Source organism: Lissotriton vulgaris, chromosome 11 (assembly GCF_964263255.1).
Source record: "Lissotriton vulgaris chromosome 11, aLisVul1.2, whole genome shotgun sequence".
Classification (NCBI taxonomy): domain Eukaryota; kingdom Metazoa; phylum Chordata; class Amphibia; order Caudata; family Salamandridae; genus Lissotriton; species Lissotriton vulgaris.
The window spans coordinates 980,510,265-980,535,763 of NC_141699.1; the positions used below are offsets into that span (position 1 = coordinate 980,510,265).

A 25,499-nucleotide genomic window follows, 5' to 3' on the forward strand; every position below is an offset into this window, starting at 1 on the left:
AAAAGTTTCAGTAGGTTAAGTTTGTCTGGATTGGTGTTTTTCAGCAAGGTATGTTGCGGCTCCTAATTTGCGGATTTCTCTTTTAGCTTCAATGTGCCTGTTTTCTTTTGAGCTGTTGTATTGTTCTTAGTGGTATTAGAATAGCAAAAGCTTCACTCCTCTAACAGAATCTATTGTATCGAGATCTATACTGGATGAGAGTAGTGTTTTTAACTGTTCAAAATTGAGTTTGTTCCACGGTCGATAGGTGGGTGCATGTAAGGTGGGTTTAGGTGTTGCTTTGTGGCGTTTTATTTTCGCAAGCAAGCAAATGGTGGTCTGACCATGTGAATGGAGTAATTGTTTGAGAGGTAACTAGTTCTGTATTTGCAAAAATTCCATCTAGGATGTGTTCAGCAATGTGTGTGAACGATCTGATGTAGGTTCCGTGAGTCTAGACCAGTGATCGTTTTTGGATGGGGCATATAGGATTTGGCAAATCGGCTGTTTAGGTCATGAAGAATGCATAGGTTGCAGTGTAATTATAAAGCATAACACTGTCTAGAAGAGTGAAGGAATGTTACATTTCTAGGTCTGTAAAGGAGCAGAAGTTACAGGCGGAAGGTGTAGGCGTTGCATCTGGTGAGGAGAGCCTCACAACCTTGTATGGAGAAGCAGTCAGCTTTAGTAATATTTAATGTTTCTTGAATACAACAGCTAGGCCACCTATATGGCCTACATGATTTTGTGATAGTTTGATAGCCTAAAGGAACGGCTTAATGCAACACTGGAGCCATGCCATCTCTTAACCATGATTCAAGTTTTGAAGAGCAAGTCAGGTTGTGTGTCAGTGAGGTAACAGAAGTGATGCTTGTTTGAGCGATTGAGCATTTATTAGCAGGCAGTTTAAAAAATGTGCTTTGGTAATGGTATGACTTTTGTACAAGAGTAATCAGTGTTTTCTGGGTTTGTAGCAGGTGTGTCGTTAGTGCTGGTATTAGCTGTATGAGGATAGCTATGGTGTAGCTATTCTGTAGTGTTCCTCATCCAACAGGCTAAGAAGACATTTTGATGGGTCTGCGTGTGCAGGTGGTGGAGTGGTGGTTGAGAGAGTTGGTGAGCTGTGTTGTTTTTGTAGAGTAGCCTTGTTGTGCAGTAGACATGGAGATGTCAAGTTGTGAAGAGTGGCATATTGCCAATATTGTTTGCATCTGATTAGGGTGGCAGGTTTAAGAGGTAGGGGTGGTGGTGCAGCATGTGGTCCATGTTGTAAGATTCTAAATTGTCCAATGAATGAGGGCTTGTTTGTTTAAATGAGTAGAGTACATTTGCTGCGAGTGTTAATCCAATTGTGGATATGATTAGTGCTGGTGGATGGAAAAATGGGCAGTACCTCTGGTCCTAAGCCCAACTAGGCAGCTACCCTTCGCCTTGATGACTGGGCCGAGACAACCTGGCCTTAAATAGCCCTAGAGGTCAGGTGACCCCTTCAGCCAATGGGAGCCCTAACCAATCACACCACTAGCCCCAAGCCATAGGACCAATAGGAGACCAGGCCCTTACAGACAGTCACAGGCCTAGTCCTAGCAGCCCCTAAGCCCTAGGTCCAATAGAAACCCTAGCCCCAGGTACCAATCAAAAACCCTTGACGTATTCACCAATCATAACCCTAAGCCCTACGCCCAAATGAATCACTAACCGAGGGACCAATCAGAAGACTAGACCCATCAGCCAATCAGAACACTAACCCCCAAGCCCAATAGAAACCACAGATACAGCAGCCAATTAGAGCACAGATATAACACCCAATAGCATCCTTATATAAGGACACGTGACCTCACGCACAGGCTGATGGGCAGCAAGAGCTGCTCCTGAATTTAGAATCTCCTTTGATCCACACTTTTCAAGTCTTGTTTTAGCCAACCGGTAAGACCCAAATTAAAAAAATACTGCTTTTCGCACACTTAAACAAATCACTTTTTCTATACAAAAACAAGGGCTATATACACTTTCCAAAAGCAGTTTAAACCATAAAGCGGATTAAGCAGTCTCTTAAAACTCTTCTTAGCCCCTAAGAGTGTAGTTTGCTTTTTTCGCTCCTTTAAACGACAACGGGGGACTGGGGGGTTGTTCCTGCTGGCGTAAGCAATATGCAGGGAAAGCGAAGAGATTAAATACTCGCATGTACAAAAAAGTAATTTTAAAAGTACGGTTTGCACAGAAACAAAAAGGTCAATTTAAGCAGTCACGGATAGAAAAAAAACCTGCAGTTTTTCAGTATTAAGAAAACACAAGACAAGTATGTGTTCTTCCCGCTGTTGCTTGCTCACTGGGCTGTTTAGGGTACATAGAGGCTGGGTTGCAAGATGGAGGTGGCTGTCTTGGGGTCCCCTACACAGACCTTAAGGGCCTGCAGGTGTGCGAGGAGTGCGGCTCAATGTTGCTTGGGAGCTAGATGGACAATCAGGTTAGCACAGGCTGATGGCAAGGGAGCACTGCTCCTGAAGTCATAATCTCCTAGGATAAAGAGCTATAGATCTATAGCGTGGTATATGCGTGACTTCAACAGTGATCAGTGAGATTAGAAAAGCTGAATAAAGTCAACAAGAGATTTCCTTCTAAGATACCTTATGCACTAGTCAGCTCTCCCATCCTGGCTCAATGGATGAGATGGGTCATTCTAGTGTTCAACAGAAATGTTTGGATGGCCTTGGAGGTCCCAGCCATATACAAGATTTTGTGAACTAGTCTTCTAAAAAGAAGGGAATTTATTTTTCCCATGACTTCTGTAGTGCAACAAGCGTTAAACTGTAGTAAGCAGAGTTTCAGCTATATATCACCTGGCCACAACAATATTAGGCAACATTTTGAAACTGTAGTCTTAAAATGCCTAAGCATATTTCATTACGCTCCAATAAACTTGAGCGAAAGTAGGATTTGGCTTAGGCTCTAATAGAGAAGAGAATTGAAATCAATGTGGTTTAGACTATGAATTCCAAAAACACTAAGCCTATGTTAAATACTTTAAGGTCTTTCACTACGGTACACTTAGACATTTTTAAAGAAACAATGTTAGGACAATAAGAACCTTAAACTATGCTGCTTTTGGACACTGCAGATTAACTAATTTTTAACACTGAACTATTTAGAAAGTGTTTAAACAATTTTGGCCATTAAGAGATGTTGAATTAGAGCAGCGTTTTTTGTTAGGCCAGTCCCTCTGAAATACACAATCACTTCTTGTAGGATATATTGCATGGTATCTTTATGTACATTGCATACCGGTGCATGCCTTATACAAAGAAAAATACATTACATTTTAAAAGAGTTTAATAGCATTCCAGGCAGCCATAGAGGGGGTAGCCAACTTGCTCAAGGAATGAGAACTACCGTTTTAATTTCACACAAATACATTTGTAATAAGCTTAAAAATAACATTGCTCATGCAATGAAGCAAGCAGTGGCACACCATCTACTCCAGTTACCTTTCGTTTGCTATTCAGAGGCAAGTCAACTGGAACTTTATCATGAATGTAACAACTGCCCTAACCTGTGCGAGTAGATGCAGGCTTGATAAATTCCAAACTCAACCCTCCAAGAGAAGCTTAACGCTAAGAGGATATTGGCTCCCTATGCACTGGATTTATTCGGATGCCTTTCTATAACAAATTCCAGCACTCGAAGTTCGAGAACATGGCATCTTTAGCAGTAGTGAAGTCAGAGATAAAAGCAGAATGTTTGTCACTGTGTATTTACCATCAATATTTCTGACAGTCATTTCTAGAAAAGGCTTTCCACTTTGTGCATTTACGTAAAATGTTTTTAATTATACTTATAAAGTAATACGGGGCAGGAGTACTTAAGACCAAGCAAACACAAAAATAAAACAGAACGAAACTAAGGTCACCAACCAAAAGTGTTATTTTGAAAAGGCAGTTTGGAAGATTGACATTGATGTACATTAGTAAAGATGTAAGCAGACACTTCAGCCCGATGAGTACGTCCTCCAACTTTATTGCAAAGCATCACAATATGCATCAACACCTAAAGGCTATTTTCTGCAGTATATTTAGACAAATGCATTAAAACGAGCTCAGTTTTGAGTGAACAAGTTCAGAATTGCGGGGTGGCCCGTTTACATTATTCTGTGAAATTATTAGTGAAAAACTCAGATGAAATTCTGTCATTACTTGACCACTACCGATTATACTTTTGGACATTCAAAATGACATTAACAATTTCTACGTGATTCAAAGTTTACATACAATGTAAAATAGATAAGCATTAAACGCCAGCTCAGTGAACAAAAGTATACAATCTCTTCAATGCACTTTAGTCCACGAGTAGCAAGCGGTCCAGCATACCGAGTGTTAACTCTGCTTGTCTCAGTTCAATTAGCTCTTTACTTCCATCTGCTTCCGACGTGCCCTGGGAACAGACCAAGTGACAAGTGCAGACTGGCCAGGGGCAGAATTTAAGCCCTTGCTCACAAGTACGACGCCCAGACTACATCTGGACTTATCTTTTCCTAATGCAAACCACTCTGGGAGCTGCTTTTTGTGCTATATTTTCATTCTTGTTTCTCTCTCACGTGTTTGCCGTCCACACCAACGAGAGGACCACACCTTTCTGTTCAAGAAAAGGCAACAAAAAGGCGATTAAAAGGGTATGCATGTTTTAATAACGCGTGCTCAGTTAGTGGATCTAGCTGCTACTAATATTTGAGCAAAAAAAACAAAAAACGATCTAGTTAAATAAAATATTAACACTATACCTGGGGTGGTGGTTTGATAACTAAAACTTCTCCATGAAACCCTGACGTGTGTTTTAAAAACATGCATTTTCCTAGATTCAGTATGGAGCCACAGCTCTCCCAGACAACACTGCAAGCTTGCCAAGAGTTATGCTAAACCGAGAGCCTGTTCCCAACGGTAATTTCATCAGGACAATTTTAACTTTGTCTTGATCCAAGTCTTCTGACCTGTAGCCTAGAAAACTTTCACATAGAGCACCCATAAACTTGGGGGGTTATAAAAATGTTTCAGGAAGAACACGAGATTCACAAAGTATTGTTTTAATTATCCGGTTCCTCTATACAACTATACTTTCATCACTACCAGATATGTGAATTAATTTGAACCTGCCTTTTTTTAGGAAAGCACACAACTTTTTACAGGTTAGGGACTATACGCTATTAATATTTTTACACAATTCAAAACAGCCACACAAAAGAATGTCTGTTTGCAATCACTATACAACCCAGTAACAGAAAAGTTGGCAATTAGCACAGGTGAATACACTGGCAACACTGACACTTCGCTGTAGTTTAATTTGAATAAAACTACATTTTCGGTAATACAGATAAAATGTTGGAAGGATATGCATTTATTTAAAGGATACCTTTGGAAATATGCTGATGAATGTACCACTCACTGGTTCCTGGTGAAATATGGCACCCGCATCAATTTCTAGTCTATTTTCTTTGTTTAACTGAAACAGTTTCTAATGAAAACAGGCAAATGCAATTACACGAAAATGTAATCTGGCGATTGTCCTTCCATAGTCAAATGATTATTACGTTCAACTTCTTCAATGAATTCCTATAACCAACATACAAAAACTCAGTCTAGATGGAACTTAACATACAACAATTTTTCACATCCAGTTACTGATCTACACCGGCGGAAGGCGCTTTGGCGTTGAGATGGAAATGTCCACTCAGAAAGGAAAAGAAGCAGATCAGCATTTAAATTGAGCCCTGCGCTCAGTTTTTCCAAGAAATCCCTTCACAGTACTAATAAGATAGTATGAGAACCCTGCAGCATACCAGAACCTCACTACACCAAAGTTCTGTCTCCATCTTTAAACAGAGGAATTGTTTTACTGGCGACTCAAAGACTGGAGGATGTAGAGACAGACCACTTGTTGCAGGAGATGCAACAAAACACTGGTCAACAGTGTCTAATGCAACAGAGTGGTCAAGCAGTATGAGAAATGCAGTGGATCGTCAGTCTGCGATCATAGGAAACATGCCAAAACTATTATAGCGTAGCTTCTAAATCCAAAGCTTGATTGCAGGTTACTCAGCTAGCCATAAGTCTCAACATTGTTAAAGTTCTTACATTCAGGAAGTGTCAAAGAACACATTTATCTACCTTAGTAAAATCACTTGTCTTGCCACCTACACCCTTCGAGAGGAAAATAAAAACATGCTACCTTCCATGTCTTAACTTGCTGTCATTTCTCAGCCTACTAGAGTTTTAAGTAGTTGGAGCTTAATGTGTGAACTCGGATGTATTTCACTGTTTAGACCAATTGGTGTTCTCTAAACAAAACCAGCTTAAAGTGCGTTACTCGATCCTTTGGTAATCGGTCAGCAAGTAGAGGCTCAAGCAAAATAACTCCATTTCCTCCAGGACCTCTATTATGTTTCCCTTACACTTCCAACTGCAGAGCCATGCATATTTTAGGAATTACTCTAGTAGTAACACAAGCTTGGTCTCACTATGTAAGAAACGGAGTTGGGATGTTCTGCAAGGATAAAATCGCAGAGATAAGGAACCAGTCCATAATGTGACTTTGATTGGGATTATCAACCCACTGATTTAGCAACACTGCTATCCAGGGGACACAGACCTCAATATAGTCTTTCTTACTCATCAGCCCAAGGTAGTAAAGTGCCCTTTCTGTATGGCTGCCCCCAATCGTTTTTTTTGCCAAGATACCTGATGCAATTTGACTGAGTGTTACCAGGGTCCCTGCCAATTAGGTTCTCAGGGCTAGTGTTCTGTCCCTAAAACTCCACCAACGTTTGCACAAATGGCACAACTCTGGTCAATCCGTAAGCCCCTTGTAAAAGGTACCTATTGTACAAAGGGCAGGGTAGCCAGGGAAAGGCCTCCAAGGGCTGCAGCATGTATTATGCCACCCTCAAAAACCTCTCACCACACACATACACCACTGGCATTGCAGCCTGCGTGTTTTGGTGCAGCTGAAAGTAAAGAGTTGACATGGCACACATTCCTGTGTACCATGCCTAACCCAGCACTACATGAGGCCTAGGTAAGTCACCCTTAAGGTAGGGTGCACCATGTCTCTTGTGAGGGCCCATCTGAATGAGCAGACTGATCCTGTAATATTCTAAGGCCATTTTTGGATAGTTAGATATTATAAGTGCTCAGTAAAGCCACCCTGGTCAATACCGTTTCCTAGCACCATAATGGCTTTACTGAATCCTAGGATGTTTGGCATCAAACATGTCAGAATAATAAACCTGTACTGAGTCAGGTGTCCACTTCATTACACCCGGCTCTCATGGGTCCCTTCTAGAGGGGACTCCAGAACTACACAAGGCTCTGGTGGGGTTCTGACTAGAGACCACCAGCTGGCCACCACAAGACTATTTTCTGGACCCCTGGGGTGGGAGCCTTCGCTCCCTAAGCCCAGAAACAAAGCCTTTCCTGGGCGGAGGTGTTCACACCTCCCCCAGGTCAGGAAGAGCCATCTGTGGAAATGGGAGTTTTACAAAGCGACCCCCAGCCTCTCGTGTTATCAGGAGCAGGTCCGGTTCCTGTCTCGCCCCCTTTTCGGCAGGAAGACAGGCGGGAAGAGGTAGACCAGCCCAAAAGGTGTGCTCACTATTGTTACCCTCAGGTGGGTGAGGCAAGGTGAAGCCCACTCTTCAGTGCCCACCATCTTGCAGATGGCAGGCACCCTCTAATCCGGGACAGGGGTTAGTGCAGACCCCACAGGGGTACACCAAGTCAGGACTCCAGACGGATCTCCGAGTCCTCATCACTCAGCACCTGATGCCCAGGGCTGCATTGGTCCAACACCACCCCAAGAGTCCCGAGTTGCCCTACCAATTGTGTCTAACAACTTCAACGGATTGGTGTCAGTACAACGCGTTGTGTTACAACGCATTCCGTTACAACGCGGGATGCATTACAACGGAAGTCATTACAATGCATGGCATTACATCGCACATGCTATTACAACGCATGGCATTACATCGTAAGTATAGGTAAGTATACCTTTTTTTTAAAATGTTATTTAGTTTATTGTAATTAATTATTTTGAAATAATTTAATTAAAAGACATTTAAAAATTGTCATTAATTTAATTTAATAAAATAATATCTATTAAATAAATGTAATTTTATTAAAAATTATAATTAATTTAATTTAAAAAAAGTAATTATTTTAATGTACATATTTTTAATAATGGAATTAAATTAAATTAATAATATTAATTTATTTAATTTAATTAATTTAATTAAAAATGTAATTAATGTAAAATAATTAATTTAAATATATTTTAATTAATTTTAAAATGGTAAATATAATTTAATTATCCCTAAACCCAAACCCTGCGCTAAAACCTAAAAACACCCCTGTACCCCTGTACCCCAAACCCTGCCCTAAAACCTAAAAACACCCCTGTACCCCAAAACCCAGCCCTAAAACCTAAAAACACCCCTGTACCCCCAAACCCAGCCCTAAAACCTAAAAACACCCCTGTACCCCAAAACCCAAACCCTGCCCTAAAACCTAAAAACACCCCTGTACCCCAAAACCCAAACCCTGCCCTAAAACCTAAAAACACCCCTGTACCCCAAAACCCAAACCTTGCCCTAAAACCTAAAAACACCCCTGTACCCCAAAACCCAAACCTTGCCCTAAAACCTAAAAACACCCCTGTACCCCAAAACCCAAACCCTGCCCTAAAACCTAAAAACACCCCTGTACCCCAAAACCCAAACCCTGCCCTAAAACCTAAAAACACCCCTGTACCCCAAAACCCAAACCCTGCCCTAAAACCTAAAAACACCCCTGTACCCCAAAACCCAAACCCTGCCCTAAAACCTAAAAACACCCCTGTACCCCAAAACCCAAACCCTGCCCTAAAACCTAAAAATACCCAAACACCCCAAAACATATACATCAGTACCCCAAAACATATACTCCTATACTCATACTTATTTTAAAAATTACTTAAATTAATATATTTAATTTATAATATTTAAAAACGAAATAAATATTTTTTTTAAAAATTAATAATTAAATCAATTATAAAATAATAAATAAAAAAAAAAAATACTTACCAATACTTACGATGTAATGGTATGCGTTGTAATAGCATCTGCTATGTAATGCCATGCGTTGTAATGGCATGCATTGTAATGGTATTTCCGTTGTAATAGCTGCGTTGTAACAGCATTACGTTGTAATAGATGCGATGTAATGGATGTTCCCCACTTCAACTTAATCCTCCAGTTGTTAGTTCCCTTCGTCCAGCCTGCAGTCCTTTTCCTCGACCAACATCCTCTATAGGAAAGCACTGGGTTCCCACCACCTCCTGAGCACCCCGCTGCTGCTACTGCTGGTGGTGGTGTGGACTTGGTGCTAACCTGGGATCTTCTTTTGCCGTTACCTTAATCCTAGGAGCTTGACTCCCAAGACAGAGTGGCCTGCACACGATTAGTCCCAAACCAAGGTGGCCCCTAGCCGCATTAGCTAGAATTGACACCCTGCACCCAGCCACCCTGGTGCCGCTGATGGTGCCTCTTTAGTGCCAACCTGAACCTTGGTTTCTACCCCCCCCCCCCAAAAAAAACTCCATATGGCAAACTTTATATGGCTTGGTTTTGGTATTTTTGCAGTTTGTGTGAGATCTAATGAAATATTGTTCCTTATCTCCGTTACCGATGCTAGTGCTTTATTCAAGGGTTTGCATATAGCAATAATGAATGATTAATGCTGAAACCGAAGGAGATGGTCTTTGGTAAAGACTCACTAATTCGTAAATGTATGTTTAATCGGGAAGAAAATTATACCTTGGAGCCTCACTGGTTATATGTACTTCATTATACGTGCAAAGTCATGTTACACTGGAGACATGTCATCCGGTACTTCAAGAGGGTGCTCGGAGTACAGCAAGATGCCAAACATTTGACTTCTCTTTTTAAGGTCTGATGCCTTGATGTGAGAGTGCCTTCTAGGAAGACGCTGACATTGTACCTAGTAATGGTACAACACTGTTTTATTGGCCTCTTAATAGAAAGTGGTGCTTCTAAAGCCCTAGTGTGAACACAGACTAAATCCAAAACTGAAAAAATCTTAAGGAAAACTGGTACACGAGGAGGCTCCCCTTTTATTTTTAGAAGTGTGCATGCGTAGGTTTGTTTTCAGAAAACACACTATTATACTCTTGGGGTCAGAAGCGATGGTTGTGCTTCGAGGAAAGACAAAAATATTCTGTGTTGGTTAATAACAGTTAAATAGGGCCTGGGGAATGCATATATTTCTCTTTTCTAAAAAGCTGTTGCATTCTCCAAGCTGTTTGGAATTTTTTTTTCTATCTACATGTGTTAAAATGACAAAATAGTGAAAAAACACTGCCAAACAAGGTAGCACTTAATTTGCCATCTCTTGGCGTATAATTTAGTCAACCCAACTGCAGTTTGTCCCTTCCCTGCCGCATTATCCCAGTGGCTCTGCCTATAATCCCACCCAGATGGGCCCTGGCAGGGGGTGATTATCCACAGGTCTGTCTTACCTTGAATCCGCTGTCGTCCTTACAGCACAGGGAGGCCAACATGACGAAGATAACGGCTAAGGCACTCGGACCTCGGGAACTGGGTCTCGGTAATGACGCTAAACCTCCTGTGATTCTGGGCAAATCACTTAATCTCCCAGTGCCTAACAAAAATGAATGTGTGTTCTCATGTAACGTAACTGGTGCTATGTAAAGCGCTCTGATACCAGATTCGGGTCAAGTTTGCGCTATATAAAACTCCACACAAAAAAGGCAAGTTAAGCAACTTTGTCAGTCTGCGAACAATATACTGCACTTGAGATATTGAACGACCAACAGAAAGGTTAAAAAACAGAAGCTTTTTCTTTTTTCCTCTAGACTTAAGTGACTTGTGTGGTCATCTCAGCACCCTCTCATTGGCTCGTCACCTTTTATTTCTTGCCTTACAGCTGATTCCTTCCCAAAAGTTTCAGAAAGTCTGTGCACCTCTGTGAGATCTATAATTGTTTCTGCAAGCACTCCGTAGTCACATGTGTCAGATGAATACCCCTGTGCTGTGTCCATATCGTGTGATCCTTTGAACATTTGGCTTGTTCTGCATAAATACCCAAAATAAAAGGACAAAAATAAAATCATATCTAAAATGGTGGCGTGACTGCGATGAGCATTAACAATGAATATGTCATTGTGGTGATTTTTCTTGAAAACTCCTGGCTTGACAAGTAGCCTTTTGTCCATTGTCTGCACAATGACAGTCCTAGTGCTTTAATTTCTTGCTAACCGAAAAAAATCCATAGCTAATTTCTGCCTTGATGTAGCGCAGTGTTCTTCGGTCATAGATTCTATTGGTCCTCAATGGTTAAGGAACAGTGAAGAATACTGTTCCTTGTCTTTACTGCAGTCCTTCTGGGTACTTACAACTGGAGTGTGCTTGGGAGCTGAGCACAGTCCAGAAAACTCTTTAACCACATTTCCTTCCCCATACTGTTCCAGTTAATCCCCATCCGAGGCTGGTTCTGGGTGCCCTGGTAGATGGCTGTGCTTTTCCAGGGCACCGTACTACTGGGCATCCCAGGGTGCCCAGGTGGATGGCTGCACCGTCCCTGCTGCTACAGATGACCGAATGCAGACTGGCAGTGAAAGGATGCAGGCGGGCGGGCCGGACCGGACAAATACAGGAAGCAGACTGGAGCCGCGCTCCTGTGCCCGCCGGAAGATTTGCGTCGCAGCTAGCGGGGCTCCCGGGCTCGTGGAGAGGCCCGCGGCCCCCGCCTATTGACAAGAATGACCCGCTGGCTGACAAGGGACACGCGACAAGAACCTGGTGAGTGGGGTGTGAGGGGGATGTGTGTGCGTGCGTGTGTGAAAAGAGCCCGATGACCGTGGGGGGGGGGGGGTGTACGAGAGTGTCTGTCTGCACCCAGCACTACACGTCTTGAGTAACACAAACCCGAAAGCTAAACAGCGCACACACAGCAAACAGCCAGCAGGAAAAGCGCAATCACAAGGACAAACCTGAGACAGCAGAGGCGCGTGGCCGAACGCGGTCTCATATTCCCAGGAAACTAAAAACAATAGTTGTCTAGCTAGACCGCATGCGCAACTCTAGCTCGACCTAAAAAAAAGGGTGCGATCTTTGCTGTAAAATTTTTTTTTTATTGTTATCATGACCCCCCTCTTCTTAATTTTTACATTTTTATTTTGGGGGCTCGGCTGAGGTAGAGTCCCAAAGTGACCGACACTTCTTGGATTAAGCGTTGGCTGCCAATCGGATCACTGAACGAGACCGGCAAGATTCGGAGATGGACTACATCCCTAGATATACAAAATTTAGTTTTCCTTTAAAATTGCAAAAACTAACGAACGGTATACACCAATTTGTTTTTTTTTAAAGCACGCTTTCTGAACCAAAACCTACTTTTTAACCAAATTTAGTATCATTCTGTCCAGCATTTCGGATGTAGTCATATCTAAAATCTCAATGAGAATTTACATTGGGAACTCCGGTAGGTAATTTTATATATCCCTGTGTGAGGCACTACAGTAATACTCCTGGTGCACCTCAATATTGCTTTCCCCTTTTTGGGGGCATAACAATTACCGGCATATTTTCTGACTGGCCAGTCAAACACAATGGCTATCCTTTTAAGGCAAGAAATAGATTACATCAACACTGTTGTTCAGCTACAATAAGATGGGAAGACAAGCTTACGGCATGTTTAGTCAGCAATGACTGCTGGCAGCAATCCAGCTGGGGTGGAGATGCAGTTTACATGCAGTTGGGATACCATTAATTCAAATGTCAGAGGAGAACTACATCCTTTTCTTATTGGATTCTTTTGGAACCTTGTTCAGAAAATCCAAAGTCCTCCAGTAATCACTGATCAATATCAGCAAAGTACTCTTATCAAGAAGAATATTGTATTTTTACAAGTTGCCCTAGTGGGGACCTAAAGCAATTCTAATACATACAATTTACTCCTTCCTTTCCGGTTGAAGCAGAAGGCTACAAGAGCGTGAGATGTATAATACAACGTACCTCATGTAAACCTCAAATGTGCTATTCTTGGGATAAAAGAAGGACTCCATGTGTAACTTCTCACAAGATGTGCCCATTAGCAGTACAAATGCTAAAAAAAAAAAAAGTAACTTCCCATGCAAGTACACCACACTGTGCCAGTGTTAGTTTCAATTCCAAATTATCTGACGAATCATAGATTCTACACCACCTGCAAATCCACCTTCGTTGTCAGTCTGCTCAATACGGTAATGATGCAAACACTCAACTTTCCCCGTCTACCTAAAAGATAACTCCTTTTTGCCTTTTAGACCAATTGGCTTTGGCGACGCACAATCACAAAAAAACATTTTCCAATGCTCTGCAGCATTGTCCAAAGTGAGAGGGAGGGAAAAAAAAAAAAACAGGGATTTGACCGTGTAATTTCGTAGTGGTGTGCAAGCAGGACAGATCACCACGCACCGAGGCACCTACAAATAAGGTGCTATTTTTCTTTTAAATTAACCGTTCTTAAGGTGGAAGGTGCTCACGTTAAATACATAAAAATTAAATCCGACATGCACAAACGCGTCTTTGAAAAGGTGCAGACGACAAGCAGTATATGGCAGCTACCTGGACTTTTTCAAAACCCACACGGCTCAAACTTTAGCCATATCCCTTTTCCAGTGGCAGTGGAAAAAGAACTAGATCGAGTTAAGAGATGAAGACCAGTGTAAACAGATCTTCAGAAAACACCACCATGTCCTCAAAGAAGTCAAGGGGAAGAAATTATATACATTATATAGATGGTACCTTTTGAATATGTGCTCCGATTCCTGCTGGAAACAGGGCCCGTTATCTTGTGGGCCTGTCCGGGATTATAAAATACTGGACTATGGCACAGGAGGTATATAGGCAATCACAGAATTTAATCTGGGTAAATATGTACAGGTAATCATACTAGGGGTTTCATTCAAGTTCTATCCACTACATAGTAATACAAGGAAAACAATTCCCTTCCCATTCCTAGGGGCAAAATGCACCGCCTTAATGTCTTGGGGTGTGGTAGATAATGTGGAGGACCCATGGGCATACCTTAGGACTACAAAGGGTTTGCCCCCCGATGGCCAGGGGGGCTGTAAAGAAGTTGGCAAACACACACACACACTTCAGATAAAAGCTGCAATTTCAAAAAACAATTTAGCTAGTGATTTTCGTCAGTGTAACCTACCCCAGGAAACCAAGAGCACCCTGGTTCCTAAATTGTTGTTATTGTTGTTATTGTTATTTTTGATTTGTAGCGCGCTCAATCACCTACAGGCCTAGAACAGAATACTGACCATCAGAAAAGAAAGACAATGACATCGATGAACTATGCATCTAGATCAGACTGTTGCACCAATATAACAATACTGCTAGGAGACCGAAGCATGTGAACAGTACTTGATTTTCAGTAATGTTGATGAAAAATAAATACCAGCCAAAAGATGACAGATCGGGGTGGGGGGGGGGGGGCTTTTTGTGTAGGAGTAGGGTGAATGTATCGCATGTTTACTAAGACCTATTTTGAGGAGCATAAGAACAAACAATTGAGCAGGATGTGTTGGCAGTCTTGAGTAAAGGTCCCATTCGTGTCATGTGGTAAAGCAGAGTACAGAGCAGACCTGTTGAAGAGCTATATGCTGGTAGATCGAGTCAGTAAAACAAGACTAAGTCCTTGATGCTGTAAAATGTCGGAGTTTACATTAAAGACCCATTCAAATGAACGGTGAAAGCAGACAGAGCAAAAAGCGCAATTGTTTACTTTTCACCCAATCACTCACGGTAGATGCACCAAGCTTCTTCTGAATAAGTTACTCGTGGTGGTTCAGTTAAAGCAGCGAGAGGACCTTAAAGGTATTAAAAAATGTTGAGACGGATTAATTAATTACACACAGCAGTCCTCTCAAAAACCACACGCAGTACAAGATAAAAGAATGTGAAGTACAAATAAGCCCAACATAATTAGGGGGGAGGGGGCGCACAAGGACATGTACCACCGATAAACATTGATCGAGGACGAGGAAAATGGACCATAATGCCAAAAAAAAAAACACCTTTGCTAAATTATGCCTGAACGCATAATAAATGGCTACAAACTCAAAGAAAGGTAAGTGCCTAATTGGCATTCTAAACCCTCCTAAACTTCTGGCCATCTTAACAAGTCGGGGCTGAGTGTGTGGAGGAGCAGGGTGCACATTTTAGTTAAAAAAAAAATAGTATATTAAAAAGTGGTCACTGGTCTAAACCCGCATCCCCATAAAATATACACCAATGTGAAAAAAATTGCATTCACATGCTATGGAAGGCTTTGTAGTATTAGGGAAGAAATATTCCCTTCTCCATTTACACTGTTTAAGTGGGTTGGGGAAGGAGCTACCACGTGTCTTCACTACGGGGTTATTTAACGAGTTTCTTAAATGTAGTAAAAGACAAACAGGACAGCTGTGCTTAGACACCATCATACCAGATTTGCAAAAAAACGAATCTGTAAATGCATACATGACCGGATACAGCAGCAGCTTTCGTTTACATCGTTGCCCTTTCGGTTCAAAACAATTTTGCATCTTACCACAACACTAGATTCATGCCAAATAAACCCCTATACCGTACCAACCAAACTTTATCGTGCTCTGTAGATTAACATGGGGTGATGTATCGCTATACAAATTATTCAGTCCTACAATATTCTGTGGATAAGGCTTGGACACTAGTAACAGAAAGCTCTCTAAAACCTACAGAGTAGAAAGAGCTCCTTATTTTAAGGCTATAAGCAACAGGACCTGTGCTACACGAATATGGTCCAAACGAGGTAGTGTGCAATATATATACATATACATACATACACACACATACATATTATATACACACACACACGTTTGAAAGCAAGGACTGGATGCCTTCCAAGTCTGCAAACAAAGGTATCCCCATATCAGATAAAAGAGGTTAACGACGTTATTAAACCACAACACAGGCAGCAAACCTATATATGACGTATTTCAACCGTGGTCATCCCTATAAACTTAACTCAAATGCTATGTCATGCGTGCGGCGTAAAAATATACAATGTACGGCTACTCTGCCAGTGTCTGCAATAATGTGCATCAGCCTCACCCCTCCTTGCTCTAAGGCGAACATTACTTCCCTTTCGCTTTACATTGGCTGCGGCTGCTTCTCAAACAGCCTGCCATGTGTGCTCGTCACCTCCCAGCCTTCACACCCAAAGCGACCTGTTGCTGCAGCAACCTTCGTTACGGGCTACCTACTCTCCATCGGTAGGCGAAGGGGTGGCGGGGTTAGTGATGAGCAGGCTGCTGCAGTGCTGGACGGCTACGAAACCTCAGTCAAAAGAAAAGCATCGACAAGTGCATTAGCAGCAGAAGTGCCACACCCAACTACCATTCACATTATGAGAGGTTCCTTCGGAGAAAAAAGCCTTTGCAGTTTAAATGCAATGACAGACTGCTATAGCGCGATCACTTGCTTCAATGAGATCTTATCACTTCAGTTAATTTGCAGGAAATAAAAAGTACAAAAAATCTACTACCACTAAATCAAAGTATTCTTACAGCAAAAGGTGAAACAAAAGCATATTTGAGAAGTTCGTCCTTTTCAAACAAATTAGTATATTAAGTATAGAGGTGAAAAAGGAAAGCAACTCTTCAAAACGGCGTTTGCATTATAGTTCGAGTCTAATCAAATTACAGATGCCATTTTACTCATTCCTTTTTTAAAGGATCTCTGGAAACCCCAATAATACTCCTACTAGTAATAAGGCAAGTCTAGCAAAGGGACAAACAGTAAAAACAGACATCGCAATAGTTATAAAAAAATACGTTGCAGGTATCTAAAAATTCAAGAATTCATTCAGTAAGTAATTTTATAGTTGGTTACCATTTCAGAGAAGGGAATTTAAACAAATAAAAAAAACACCTTTCACAGGCGCATCAGAGCTAAATAGGGTACTGAAGACTTCTAATAGCAGATGCTATAGATAAGGCATTCTAAATACTCCACTTCAACGTTAGTCTTAGAATGAATGACAGCAGAGAAAAGAAAAAAATGTGGCAACTAAGAACGTGACACCAATACACTGGAAATGTAACAGATATTAGCATGAAAAAGTTGGAGCAAAAACCCATGACAGGGTCCCATGTCAAACCGGGAGTAATTGGACGGAGCATCCCTATAACGCATTCACTTAAGTAATTAATTGATGGCTGTGTTCAATTTATACTATTCTGTAGAACTGCACTATTGTTCATTTAGACTCTAACCCTACATGTAGTCTTTTAAACGAACCTTCTCTAAATTGTATACATTAAAATTGTACTAGTGTTTTCTGATAATTTCATTTTTCTAAATCTCTACACACGCCAACAGAATGCAGCGAATGACAAAAAAAAGTGTCTACAAAAATTGCTTACTCAGTCAACTGTTGTACCTTTATGTGCAACACAAACAAAAATTGCCTTAAAATGAGGGAAGGTTAATGGTGTTCTGAGAGAGCACCTAAACTCTCGACACAAACTCCTACATTTCCTCTTCAGTAATATATCTGAATACCTTATCATAGTAGAAGAAAAGGTGAAAATACGGTGCATTCTTGACAGTGGTTGTGCTCTGTTAACATGGCCTAGTGGGTTGTGGTTTAAGTTTCAGGAAATGAGAGGAGACTGATATTCTATGACCGCTATCGAGTAAAGAAAAAAAAATTGTTATTTCAAAAGATATTGGCCCACTCTCAATACTTAGTAAGCCAATTCACCAACTTGCCTCACCAGAAAAAGTGCGTGGGCCTGCTGAGGCCTTTCGAGCAGAATTCTTTTTTTGCCATGTACATTAGCAAAACCACTACTGGCATCCTTACCAAAATGTTAACACCACAGGGACACTTGTTCACAACCCCTCTTAATCAAGGTGTTAATCACATCTGTAAACGGACTTACGAAAGATTATGTAAATCTCTTCTAGCTAACCTGTGTTCCACAAGGTCAGTTTACACCACAGAGAATTTAACATGAATACAGTAATTTGTAATAAGGGAAAAACTGTTTGGACTACGGTAGAGCTTTCAATGTTCAGTTCAACGTGCCAGGATTCAGAAATTAATTAATTTCACATAATACCGCAATGCATAACAAACCCATTTAACATCTCCTAGGTGATAAGCATCGAAAGTAGATTAGTCCCTGCCACACGTAAGCAGCACAATAATATTGGGGTTAAGAGTAGTACACCAATATTTACGTGCTGCTAATGTGGAGCAAGTATGTCACATGGCCATGAAAAAATAAAGACAATTTGAGAAGATCTAAGAGGGTGAGCAGCAAGTACCTTCATTTTCCAAAGCAGCAAATAATGATCAGCATTTTACCAACAACATGCAAACCATGATGTGCTGCTATAGAACATTAGGTATAGTCTTCAACCACAGGTGCAGACTAAGCAATTAACACAAAAAGGAGTACAAATTAATAACTAACCTGCAAGATTAAGAATCTGTTGTGGTCCAGGTCTATCCCATGGCTTCTTAGTATAATTCCAACATCTTTGAAAGTCTTCTTCTTTCCACTTATATGGTAGACAGAAGAATTATCTTTATAAGCAGTTCTGGATACGTAGAAATTACTATTTGGAATGACTTCAAAATCATCAGCTTCCTGTATGAGAGTAAAAAAGAAAAAGTTGTACTTGTTTTTAATCTCAAAGATCAACTTTGCATTTACCCGTCATTACTCTAATTCTGTATTATAAAATTAAAATAAATATTCCATTTACACTGTACACAAACTCAGGTTCATACATACAGTTGGAGAATCTAAACTGTCCTTCCATTTACCTGCTCTATCCACCAAACGAAGCTTTGGGAGAAAAGGGTGTGTTAATGGATTTATGCCAGTGAAAATAAACGTAGCCTAATAAAACAGTTACTGGAACAAAGTAGAATAAAACAGCAACATGTATTATAGAGCATGGGTACTCGCAAACATTTCCCCTAAGGCCACATAGTACTGTCTGCGGCATGACTGAGGGCTGCACCTATGCCAAGACTGAAGGCTGCACCTATGCCAAGAGGGCGAGGGCCAAGGTGATGAAAGGTGGGCATAGGGGGACTTGAAGCAGAGCCATGGTGTGGACAACAAAACCAAGCCTTCACAGGACTTCTATATGCCACAAACGCTTAATTCTCATGCACCAAGAATTAAAGTCAAAGCATTAACTGTTTGTGTAAACGTGGAAAGGAAAGAGATTGTTCTGGTGGTGGAATTGCAAAATGTGAAACCAGAAAACCTGGTATCAGTATTGGCTTCCCCACTTGACCATATTGTCTGTTCCTAGAGTAGACAATTGGATATTTTCACTTTGCCTCCTTTTACTTCATTACCACAAACAAGACCCTTGAAATACAAGAGTTCTGGACGTGTGCTAAACAAAACCTTCTCTTGTGTTTCATTTAACCCTTTCGCTGCGGCGGCTATTCCGCCGCAGCGCTAAAGGGGCGGGGCGGCCGCCGCATGCTGGTGACAGAACCGCTCCGTCACCAGCTACAGTTGAGCTGTGCTGGTGACGGAGCGGTTCCGTCATGACCCGCCCCGCTCATAACTGCCGCGCAGGCGCGAAATCAGCGCCGCGCAGGCGCAGCGGCCGGGCCATGACGGAACCGCTCCGTCATCAGCACAGCTCAACTGTAGCTGATGACGGAGCGGTTCCGTCATCAGCAGGGGAGGGGTTAATAAACTAGAATGTTACAATTATAAAAACAATCAAGGATACATACAAGGGGCTCCTGAAAAAGGACTCCTCTTGGTTTACTAATGGCATTGTTTAGAATGGGGCGGCATGAACGTCTTCAAGATCATGTTTGAAGACTATCACTAATAAAGGCCTCTCAGTCAATGCAGTGATATATGATCTACTAAGGTAAATCGATTATGCATGTTAATAAATACACTTTCGGCAGAGGTTATGTTTTCACAGGTTTAGTGCAAGATGTCTTCAAAACTAAAGGTGTTCCTAACGATAAGTTGTCTAGAACACCTTTGTTGCTTCTTTATTGTTACTTTAGTATATGAATAAATAATTTATGCCAGTTTCACAGCTTTCTGAATGTTCCTACTCTGTCATGTGAACAGCAGCCCAGGGATGTTCACCAGGGGGCCGTAAATAAAAGACAGGATGACTGCATGCTGCCCCCAAGCCGTACTTTGAGTATTTCTGCTACCGAGCATAGAAATGAATGTAACTACCACAGAAGACTTATGAAAACTATCTATAACTCACTTTAGAGCCGAAAATAGTGGACGCACTCAATGGCAATTTTAATAAATTGGTTAAATCTGATTAGATTGCGGTTACATTCCTTTGTTGACAATTTCTCCACATAAGTAGGAAGGCAAACCATATGTGCCATGCGTAAAAGGATCTTCCAATAAGGGAGGAAGTTGGAGCCGAAAGCTAGTCATCACCTCGTCATAGCCCTACACTTCAATAAATTATTTTAAAAAAATGTTACAGTGGATGGGTGCAGAGCGTATCATGCAAATTGTTACCATGGTTGAGCGTATGTAGGGACAATGAATCAAAGGAGAAGACACTGGATGGATCATGATACCGGCCTGCTCCCCAAAAACAGTAATGAATAGCATATTAGAAAATTCATTCTCGGCACTGGTTTGGTTGGTCCAAGTCTACTTCCTGCATGCTGCCTATCTCACCGCTGCGCCTTCACAGCTCGGGGCTCCGGTTGGATGACCTTTGCCCCTGCTGCTCTTGCTCCCGCCCCCGCTGCTCTTGCTCCCGCCCCCGCAGACTTTTATCATATGGTGTGGCTCTGCCCTGCGATACAGAGGTACTGGGAGTCCCTAATAGAAGAATTGACGGAGATCTTGGGCTGGGAGGTTCCTCTGGCTCCTACACGTGTTCATTTGGTCATCACTGATGAATTGGATGGTAGCAGAGCCAAAAGGTTTTCTTAACACAGCCTTGGTGGTAGCAAAGAGACATCGCTGCCCATTTGTTTGACTGCTACCGCACCAACATTGGCGCAAGGGGGTGGACTGGTGTGCCGCCCAGGAGCGGCCTCTATGTGGCATGGGGATGCCCAGAGAAATTTCACATAATATAGGGGAAGTGGGTGGGAGTGATAGAGTTGATGGGCTGGTTGGATCTACGGATTGCGCTGGATATGTTGACCTTTGATTTGCATATACCTCACTTTTCGTATCGTCGTGTAATGTGCTTACCCTGGACTAATCTCATGCGATGTAATTTTGAATGGTGCTGTTTGCGTGATTACATTGAAAACTCAATATTTATTATTATTAAAAAAAAATATTCACGCTATCAGTTTAAGCCACTGTGTTTCCTTCCTACACGTAAAAAAATGGATTTACCCAAAACCAGGATGCAGGAGGTTAATGTGCGCAGAGGTGAAAATAAAGTTGGAGATCTTTTGACTATTAGCATTGTTTTAGATCTATCAAATAACCTTGTTATATTTTGCTGTACTTTGGTAGTAAAGGATTGTGATCTTTGCACTGTAATAATGAATTTTTCAATACGAGTTAGTTCTTAAAAATAACTTGCGTTATTGAGCCATAGTCCTAAAACACTAGCACATTGGTTTTTTATTACATATTGCAAAATCACCTTGAGCAAACATTTCAATGATGGTCTCCTACTCCCTTTAGGGATAAAAACAGTATTTTGTTATCTAGTACCATCCAATAGAAATAATCAAAAGATATGGAAATGTAACAAAGTGACATTTCATAGAAAAACTGGGTCACAAAGGTGTAAATTATGTTAAAATACTTCGAAGCATTGCACTGTCTGGGTTAACCTTGGTAATGAGACAAATCTGAGTGCACTGTTGAATTGTTTAACAAAATCGTACCTTATCAATGATCTTTTGAAAATGAACTTCAACGGTGCAACTCTGAATATCCTGATGTTCATCAGAATTATGGATCAACACAGACAGCTTCTTTGATCTGATCTTTTGAGCTCGATATCCAAAAACAAAAAGCATGGAGTCAATGACGTTGGATTTTCCACTTCCATTTGGCCCAATAATGCATGAAAAACGCTGCAAAACAAAAAGGAGAAAAAGGATCAGGCATAGCAATGTTGCCTAGGAGTTTATTCAGCAATGTGATTGACAAATAAAAGTCACCAACAAACCAATTTTGGTCAGTTAAGTACGGATAGGGAAGCTCAACAAAATAAGTAGTCATTCCTTAACATACTAAACCATCCATAGCAGACCAAAACTGGTTTATTCACCTACATGGAGAAATAGTACGGTTACTAAAATTTACTTTGTGATTTTATGACAGTCCATGCAAAATGGTGTAGGCCTGTGATCATTTGGCACATACGCAGTTAAGTACAGAAAGAAAAAAAACGTAAACCCATATTACAAAATAAACAGCAGGTACCTTATGGAAAGGCCCAAGGATTTGTTCACCAGCATAAGATTTGAAGTTCTGGTTGACTATGTGAGTTATCATGAGACGAGGCGCTCCAGCTTCATTGGTCATTGCAGGTGGTGGCGGTGGTGAGATGCTATTTAAAATCTCTTCCAAACTTCTAGTATCAAGTACCTCACCAGGAACCCCTAAAGCATGGGTTATAATCAGAAGTATACAAACAAGTCATTTCTGAGTTTAATTTGCAGAATAATCAGCTTTTCAACAGCAAGAAATTGAACTGAACAATTTCCTCCTAGCCACTAAAGCAAGTTAATTATTTTTTTTAATTAGTCATTTATACAACTAGAAAACAATTAAACTATACAAATCCTCTAAGATCGTATTTAAAAATCCAAATCATAGTTAAACTAATACAGAGGAACTACTACAGGAATTAGCTCATCTCATCTTATCTTAAGATGTTTTGCTGATTTCACTTTACATTGAGACTGTTTGTGTAAAGTTGCAGTTTTACAGTGAAATTATTGCACAACTGTTTCAGCTTTTAAAACAGGAAAAAAACGTTAGCACAGTATCTCCAAAATGTGCGTCAGAAGGCCTTCAAAGTGACGCCCGGCAGAAATGTAGAAGCATATGTATTACTACTGTTTGAAGAGGAAGAAAGTTGAACACATCGATCAGTCTGTTCCTCCAAAGACGGAAAGTCCAAAATGAGTATTCAGACAGATATAACAGATCTGGTCAACCTTTGAGACTGCGTTCTTGGCACGAACAGTAAAGCTTCACAAGAAGCTAAGTCAAGCAAACACCCAAAATGAGAAACAATGCGCTAACGTGATTTTCCAGAGACAGGTAAGGATGCTTCTGAGCGGTCTGAGCTACATAGACCAAGATACCACTATGACTAAGGCGCCAATGAGTCTCCAGGACACACTCACCTTGCGGAGTCCCCTCCAGATTCCCGTTGGCTGCGGGGGGCTCCTGTTGATCTTGCACTTCTGCCCTCGGTGGTGGCACCTCAGCGGGTTCTGGTGACTCCGGAGCTTTTGCCACCGCAGTGGACGCTTTGGTTCTCTTGCTGGGGGCCATGTCGCCCTAGAATGAAAAATACGAACGTCAGAACTCGCCCACGTCATTCGGCGGGATCGTACAGTGCCTGTGGTTCAAATAAGACAAACCTTGTACCGTCAGCTAAAAAGGGTCACAACTGCATGACGTGTCAAAGGGAAGAGGAAGAAAAAAAAAAAAACATGTCGCAGCAGCGCTCCCTTGACTGTGTGTTCCTATAAAAGAGGTGCACGCCAAATCCCAAATTAGGATCAAGTCGTGATTTTGTGCCCAAAAACATTCGAGTTGCAAAAATTCCACAAAACTTCACATTCAAAGGGAAACTGATGGACGATTGCAAGCGCTTATGTTTTGTTACTAATTTTTCATACCTTGGTGAGTCAAATCGTATCGGTGGTTAAGCCAACCAGGCAAAAAAAGTAAGGGTAGAAGAAAAATAACTCAGTCAAAGCCTACAAGGGTAAGCACACCTGGACAAGACAGGTACACAAACTGTTAAACAGTAAAAGTATCCCTGACAAGGTGGCCACTGGCCTAATATGATCCCCCGAACCAGACACTTTACGTAAGATTAAATGTTAATTTACCATTTGACGACAAGTGGGAAGACTAATGTCGTAGCCTGCAGCTCACCACCCAATGACCAATGACACTGCCCTTATTTTGAGTTACAAACATCTGTAATGTCGATGAGGTCAGATACTTTAGACACTAATCCATTACAGTGAACGGAGGAAAAAAACATTCCGATGAGCAATACAAAGGGTGCTCGAAGAGTGATCTTACATAGAGAGAGGTGCTTTAGAAGAATGAATATCATTAATAAAAGAGGGTGTCACCCTCCGAGTTGACAGCTACGCAGACATGACATTTACAGTAACTGACGTGTATGTGTAACTTGCGACACCAAAAGTTTAATTGAGGTGGAGAGGGTACAAAGACGCCTGCCACAAGTAGCAAACTTTTCAGATTTCATTGGCAACGAGCCATTCATTGGACGTAATGAATAATTTATCGTAGTCATAGCATAAAAAAAGTTTACCATTCATTAAAAACAAAAACAAAAATAGTGTTTCAAAAGGTGTTAAGAACCCTCTAATGCGCTTTACTTCAGATGTAGGACTTGGTCGAGCCAGCTAATAATAAGTAAGACCAACGACGGCGTAGAATAGGAAGAGTGCGTACAGGAAAAATAAAAAAATATATTTTACAAAAGCACAGCCAAAGTGCATTACAAGACAGACATGTCACTCCCAGATCTTAGCAATTAATTCAGAATAGACGTGTTTCGGATTACACTCCCACAACAACAAATAGAAAAGTTGCAAAAATAAAAAAATAAAAATAAGAAAAAATATTTAGTTGGATCTGCGTTTCGTCTGACTTGCCTAATAAGTAGAGTTTTCGGCGGCTGTGGTCAATGCACGGAGAGGACGAACCAGAAGGGTTAGGAGATGGAGTTCAGAAGGTGAAGAGCCGCTGGCTAACTGGAAGAAAAACACAGCACCCGGCTCTGTCACAGCTTCTCCCGCTAAAATGACAGCTTTGCAGACAACTTTCAACAACAAAGCCCGTTTTCCCGAAGATGCCACGGGGCTTGCTGGATGCAGTATTTTTTTCTCGATTTTTAGACACCTCTGTCGGCCACGGCGAGCAAGTGGAAGGATCTTTTACGGTGGATCAGCTGCGTGTTCAGACTCAGCTCCTGCCTCTGCTGTGACTTCTCCACTCGAAAATGGCGCCCAAAATCCAAACTCGAACCGAAATTCGTTACAAACACGCAGAGCATGCTGGGACAGTCTAACCCATTTGAAAAAAAAATGGCTCGCTGCCATCTTAGGCACAATAAAGGACAAGACATAAAATGACAAAAAAAAACTAGACCGCACATCTTTTACTTAGTGATACGCCATGTCTGTTGTAGGGAAAATCTCCCAGTACCT

General features: G+C 41.3%; 1 protein-coding gene across 2 annotated transcripts in view; it reads right to left on the reverse strand.

Moving 5' to 3' along the window:
* SMC4 (structural maintenance of chromosomes 4) overlaps window positions 1-25,410 on the reverse strand; it is a 512,503-nt gene extending 487,093 nt beyond the window's left edge. Inside the window, exons 1-5 of one of the 2 annotated variants that reach the window (XM_086944206.1) lie at window positions 24,945-25,410; window positions 23,427-23,583; window positions 22,495-22,673; window positions 21,951-22,142; window positions 18,538-18,714 (exon numbers count right to left, since the gene is read on the reverse strand). In XM_086944206.1, the coding sequence (XP_086800332.1) occupies window positions 18,538-18,714; window positions 21,951-22,142; window positions 22,495-22,673; window positions 23,427-23,577 (699 nt within the window). In that variant the 5' untranslated portion in view covers window positions 23,578-23,583; window positions 24,945-25,410. Of the gene's footprint in view, window positions 1-18,537; window positions 18,715-21,950; window positions 22,143-22,494; window positions 22,674-23,426; window positions 23,584-23,666; window positions 23,708-24,944 lie in introns of those variants that run through there. The other variant, XM_086944207.1, reaches the window with a different exon arrangement.
* Window positions 25,411-25,499: the final 89 nt, after the last annotated feature.